Genomic DNA, 6460 nt, shown 5'->3' with positions numbered 1-6460 from the left:
ATAAATCATTTGTTATCACTGGGTTCATTGTAACCATGGTAACAATGAATCATTAAATTCACATCGACAGCACACTTTCAACAGAAGCACACGCGCGCGCACACAGATACAGGTCTACCAGCACTACAGTAAACGGAGATTAATATCGGAACTCTAACCTTGCTCACAGTCAACTACAGTATTTGATTGATAATCACAATCTCAGTCAATTTAGATTATGTAACCACATTTCATAGCCAATTTAAATTCTCACTTATCATGATTTTCTTCCTTTTGTCTTCAAATGGAGTAGATATTACGAGACGCAGTGTGAAATCAATACAAAGCTTTCTTTCATCACAAAATGAAAGGACATAATTGAATACACTGTATTTGCACGCTTAAATTGATAAAGCATGATTTGATCTTATTTTATGTAGGTATAGCCATATGTTTTAAACCAAATTTACCTTTTGACTGTTAAGGTTAGAAGGTACGAAATAGAGTATGCATGAAGGAAGCGGAATATCATATTTACACAGTGACTCAAGGCCTGTTTATTGAATATCACGGTCTATCTAAACTTTATTTTACTATGTGGGGCTCATACAATGGAATATATCTTACAACAACACGAGTGCACGGCCTTGTGTTGTTCAATTCTTTATCCGACATAATATCATAACCATTATCAATGATTGTACATCAGTAAATGATTAGAAATACCAAATGTATTAAAAGAATAACTACGATTATGATTGTGGAGTTAATTTCTGAATCTTTAATATCTGCGTCGCATGACTGCAAGCTATTCTGAAATTAAAAGGTGCTTTAAGATTTAAAGGTTAAAACTGTTTTCATGATATGGGCACACACAATAAAAATTCTTAACCAGGAACACAAGATAGATTAGAAAAGAAACAATTGTACTTGTATCGACTATGAATAAAACAAAATCAGCATTAGCTCTTTTCTACCTTCAAAAAATGACAACATTAAACGAATGTGGAGATGCAAACCGATTCAACTTTACTCAGGTATTCTACCAGAAATTAATGTACTTTCTCATGCCAATCACCTATTGAGTTGTAACCATACAAAGAAGGTAACCTATGGTATCAGCTTTGTAATTGCACAATCTCCGTACTCATGCCACAGTATGGGTTAATGTTTGCTTAGACTTGAAATAGTCGTGATGGATTATTTCATTGCTAATTCATTTTATGTTCAGAAAAACTATCATTGGAACGCAAAGCATTTAATATGTGAAACCAAATAGATTCTCATTTCTCAATCTAGTCGTCTCCGTCTAGGTTTGAAAACCTGAAAGTATGATTTGTATAGATTCGTACAAACCGACATCTCCTGAAATAAAAAAGTGTAGAAATAAGAAAAAATCAAATTCTGAACAGACATATAGCTTGCACAAGAACTTTGCAATTTTTACACACATGAACATACTTAAAACATTTGATAGATATTTTCAAACTTTTGTATCTGACATGGTGAAAATCACATCACGAGTGCTAGCTTCGTGAAATACTGGAAGACATTCGTTTTGTCTTTGTACAAAATACACGTGTCTCCCCATTCAATAACCCAGCAAGGCCCTTTAAGACTAACCACGTGGAAATTGGGCGTGGTTCTTCTGGTGTTATTAACGTTGGTATGAATTTCACCTGCCTTACGAAAGGTAATACCTGTAGTAAATCCATGTGAAGCACCGGTCCCTTCGTAAGCTGAGTAACACACTCTTCAGCCTACTGGACACAAAAATGAAGACACCTCTTATCTCTCGTCTGTACAATAGGCACTGAGAATGTATGACATTGTCTTTTTTTTTTCTTTTTGTTTAGAAAGAAAAGTCTAGATATGTGAGACCTTCTCAAAAATTTTTGTCTGACCATATTTATACTAAACTACCAAGAAGCAGCAAATGTACACGTTTTATCGAGCTCTGAGTGAAATATTATACAAAAGAAAGAAAGTGAATTGCCATTCTGCGGTCTGGGTGTAAAGTGGTTAGTGTAAATGTGACGCTCAGAGGCTGCTCCCTGAATACAAGATTTTAAAGATACCTGCAGAACTTTCCAGCACGTGTACATACGAGCATTATCTTAGGATAACATGTAAACAAGTACACACAACCCAGTATTATAGTTCTGTGGTTTGGCTTCATCTCGATCCACGCTTTGCAAATCTGTAGTTTCTTTCTGAGCGTCACATACATTTGTTAAAGATTTCGTAAGTGGGTGGAATTTGAGAGGGAGGTATGTTCTCCCTAGTGATGGAATATTACACCATTGCGTGACTCTCAAAACCAATTTGCGAAGCGTGAATACCTATGTCTTTGCGGCTTCCCTTAAAACGAATAACCAACTTGCATTTGTGTTCCTGTTATGATTAAACCTACTTGGGGGAGGAGAAATTAAGCTTTGTGCTCTGTCTTCTTGATTAGATTGCGTGCGGTGTCTGGGAGTGGCTCGATGACTAGATCACCCTCTACTCTCGTTTCCCCGCCTTTTTTGTCTGTGGCAATGCAAATGTACTTCCCGTCGTCTGACATGTTGAGCTCTTGAAAGACGATGGCGTAGATGCCTGTTTCGGCTGAATCTTCTTGTGTCACTCGAACGCCGTCGAATTTGACTGGGGTTTCTTCGCCGTAGTCGCCTTCTTCGTCGATGACGGCATGCTTCCAGACTACGCTCCCGACCTCGGCAGGATTCTCGACCTCTACCTCAAGTCGCTCACCGCTCTCCTCGATGACCTGCGTGGAGTCAGGAAGTGCACGAGCGAAGATCACTGGGGAAAAAAGGAGAAGAGAAAATGTGCCATTTGCAAGCTGGTATCACAAGCATAAGTTATATTATATACATAGACATATTCTATTTCTCTCTCTCTCTCTCTCTCTGCATCATTCCATCTATACACAAACATCCTCACACACACACACACACACACTCGCTTATATATGTATATTGATTATATATATATATATATATATTGAAAGATAAAGAAATTAAAAATAGTGTGTGCATGCAGAAACAGACAGATACGGCCATTTTCATGTACATAAACACAAACAATATACATTAACATATGAACACATAATAGGAGAAGAAAATTTCATTATAGCTACTTACAGCTATAATTAAAGCCATGAATATTTTCACTCTTGTCGTTTTTCTTTGCCCTCATAGTGGGCAAGAGAAAGTTTACACACACTGATTTATTAATGACTTCATATAATTTCTCTGTAACTATTGCAAGATTATAGGCCCTATTGTAATTTGCAGTTGTTTTTTATTTAGCAACAAATGAGTTACATGGACACCTGTAAACCCATCTTACACAGTAAATATGCCTGGTTGGGCATCAAATAAAAGAGGGCACGAGCGACTAATCAGATTTCAGTATCAAAACCATTTTTACCCACGCAAAGAGAATCCAAAACTTTGGAAAATCTAATAATACTGATATTACTACTACTACTACTACTATTACTACTGATGATGATGATAATAATAATAACAATAATAATAATAATAATAATGATAATAATAATAATAATAATGATAATAATAATAATAGTAATAATAATGATGATAATAATAATAATAACAATAATGATAATGATAGTAATACTATAATAATAATAATAATCAATCATTTCTTCACCGCAGAAACTATGTACATCTACAAGTTTGCTACTGCATTGTCCACAAGGGGTGCACTTTATCAACTAAGGTTGGGACAGGCACGGGTAACTCGCTGCATGCGTTTGTATGATATTCCAATAGGGTAATTTGAATAGAATCTTGAGCATGGGGTCCAACCCGCAAACGCGTTTGTGCTTTGATTATCACATCGTGAACGAAATATCCACAAAATCAACCATGAGCTACAGGATGCAAGGCTTTGAGTCTTGGTGATAATATTACAAGATCCAGGTGTAAGTTTCTTCAATTTGTCTCCCTCTACAAACTAAATTTGTTAAGATCGCAACTGCTGATCTGTGAATTACCAAACATTTCAAAAAAAGGAACCAGTGGGAAGCGAACCTGTCATGTTATATATATATATATATATATATATATATATATTATACTGCTTTCCGGGCAGCGACACTACCACCACGCTGTCCCTGGTTGCCAGCAAGGACACGATGAACATGGAACAAATTTCTTTGTATAGGGAGACAAATTGAAGAAACTCACACCTGAACCTTCACCCCGCTGAATGATATCTTTCCTGTATTTAACATTACAAGATATATAAAAGAATCGACATGTCATCGAAACTTTGACAGCTTTCGACAAGAATCAAAAACATTGAGCGGAAAATAACACGTCATAGATTTAAAAAAAAAAAAAACACCACTAGGACAAAGCTATCATTAGTTTTGTAAACAGCATAGAGCGTAGATAATTCGACAATTGATAATCTGATAATTGACAACCATGGTGATGTAAGGACAGGATCCAGTCGACGCAGAAGGTCGTATGTGTGGCTAAGAATACAAGTTCTTTTCACGAGAAAGTAGAGAGAAACAAAGCAGACCAGAAACATACAAGTCAAATGTTGAGGTGCAAAAGGTTCTTGACAATGTGCGCGCTATCGCAACTTCACATTTTGGAAAGATAATGTGACCAAGAGTTGAAATATCATAAATGTGCGAATCAGAATGTTAATCCCAAACCAAAAATTAACCTGCAAGGACTGGTATACAAACTTCTTCTTGCTCTCCTCCAAAAAGACACCTGTTCCGCTTTTATAATATTATGACACATGGACACAAATTGGCATTCGACACCAAAAGATAGCTATCCTTTGCATAGGGAGTTCGCTTGACAGAATCATACTGATTTATGTATTTCTTTTCATACGACGCCAGAATCAAGTGAAATAATCACTCGTTGTGACATCTTCGAAGAAACACTGATCAAAACATCCATTAAAGATTATAACAATAAGCAGTAAGCATTACTGCAGCGCGAAAAGACCGGACCGTGATATTCACTCCTAGATTCAGTGTTGATGGAAAACGCGCGGATCATCATGTCATACGTAATTATGTCAGCTTTCCAACAAAAATCAGTTGATCAGTCGAAGTGAAATACAAAGCGACATGAGAAAACGAAATACAAAGAAGTTCTTGCAAAGATGTGACATCTGTTTACCAACGTTCAATGACTCAAGAGTTATGGGTATATGAAATAATTCAATTTGAATTGATAAGTTCAGTGACCTTTGACCTTTGACCTACGATGACATGAAGACTCAGAGGAATAAAAGCTATTAATCTTCCATTTCAACTATGAACAAGACACAAGAGTGTTGATGCCTGGAATGGTAGGTGGTGACAAATGGGGAAAATTGAAGGTATTTTGACTAAGAATTCCAATATGACAACAGTTGTTCTAAGTACTGGAGCTCGTCCACACAAGTCAGGCGATGGAAACCATAGGCGTGGCAAAGTAAGTACAACTGGTATATTACTCGCAGAAAATAAATTTCTATATATAAAAAAGTAGGTGACCCTAGTGTTTGCATCTATGTTAAACTTTTTTAAAGAGTAGAATAAATGACGAAGGTATGTAAAATCTGAACATTCCAGCTGCGAGCTGAAAGCAACGTGATAGGGAGTGGAAGAGGAAGGCGAATGCCGAAGATCCATAAAAGGAATTCCAGTGAGGGGTCGCGCACCCCTCTCGCTCTCCGCCTGCTTTGACCAGATTAATAATCATCCATTCAAATAATCCAAACTGTTCCTTTTAAATACTTTGAAATCGACTCATTGAATCATATGCAATATAAGTTTCCACATTTTCTGCGAACAACGTACGATAATGATTTGTTTGGCATAATACGTAGCTAGTCACGGTCAAACCGGAGGGATTATAGTGAAGATTAAGTTAAGCTCCTAGCGCAAGACGGCACCATGCAGGATCGGCACGCGTGACGAACATGAGAAAATGGTGAGAGGAAAAAATATATAAGCATCTTACCACTCATTTTTGGTTGATGTATCTACGGTAATGATCTGCAAAATGAAGAATGTTGAGAGTGAAAATGGGTTTCTCTGCGATCTCCACACGGATTTGAAGCAAAATCCCGACCGATGGAACTACACTAACCCTTGGTAGAGAGACCGAGACGAGCGGACGGAGTGGCGAACTCAAGTTTGGGCAGACACTCAGTGATGGAAATAGGTATGTTGGAGGGCATCAGTCGATCCGACAGCCAGAGAGAGAAGGGAGGAGGGGAGGGAGGCGAGAGAAGACTGAAATCTTAACGAAGGTTAAAGGTCACCTTTATACACAGACATACACACACACACACTCTCGCATACTCCATAGAGGCATGCACAGACGCGCACAGGTATGGCGCTTATCGAAGTTTCGAGACACACTCGGCTCTCAAACGCACACTTAGTCAACACACACGCACACACCAACGAGCACTTTATCTCACACACGCA

General features: G+C 37.6%; 1 protein-coding gene across 1 annotated transcript; it reads right to left on the bottom strand.

Moving 5' to 3' along the window:
- Positions 1 to 419: 419 nt before the first annotated feature.
- LOC139721257 (uncharacterized) lies at positions 420 to 6239 on the bottom strand. The gene is made up of 2 exons (XM_071632582.1): positions 5988 to 6239; positions 420 to 2781 (listed from the first exon to the last, which is right to left on the bottom strand). Exons 1-2 carry the CDS (start codon positions 5992 to 5994, stop codon positions 2408 to 2410), a joined length of 381 nt encoding a protein of 126 aa, XP_071488683.1. The 5' UTR covers positions 5995 to 6239; the 3' UTR covers positions 420 to 2407.
- Between the last annotated feature and the right edge of the window lie 221 nt (positions 6240 to 6460).

Source organism: Diadema antillarum, unplaced genomic scaffold (genome assembly GCF_040938485.1).
Source record: "Diadema antillarum isolate AM-2024a unplaced genomic scaffold, OU_Dant_1.0 scf00000013, whole genome shotgun sequence".
NCBI lineage: Eukaryota > Metazoa > Echinodermata > Echinoidea > Diadematoida > Diadematidae > Diadema > Diadema antillarum.
This window is presented reverse-complemented; position numbering and strand designations above follow the sequence as displayed.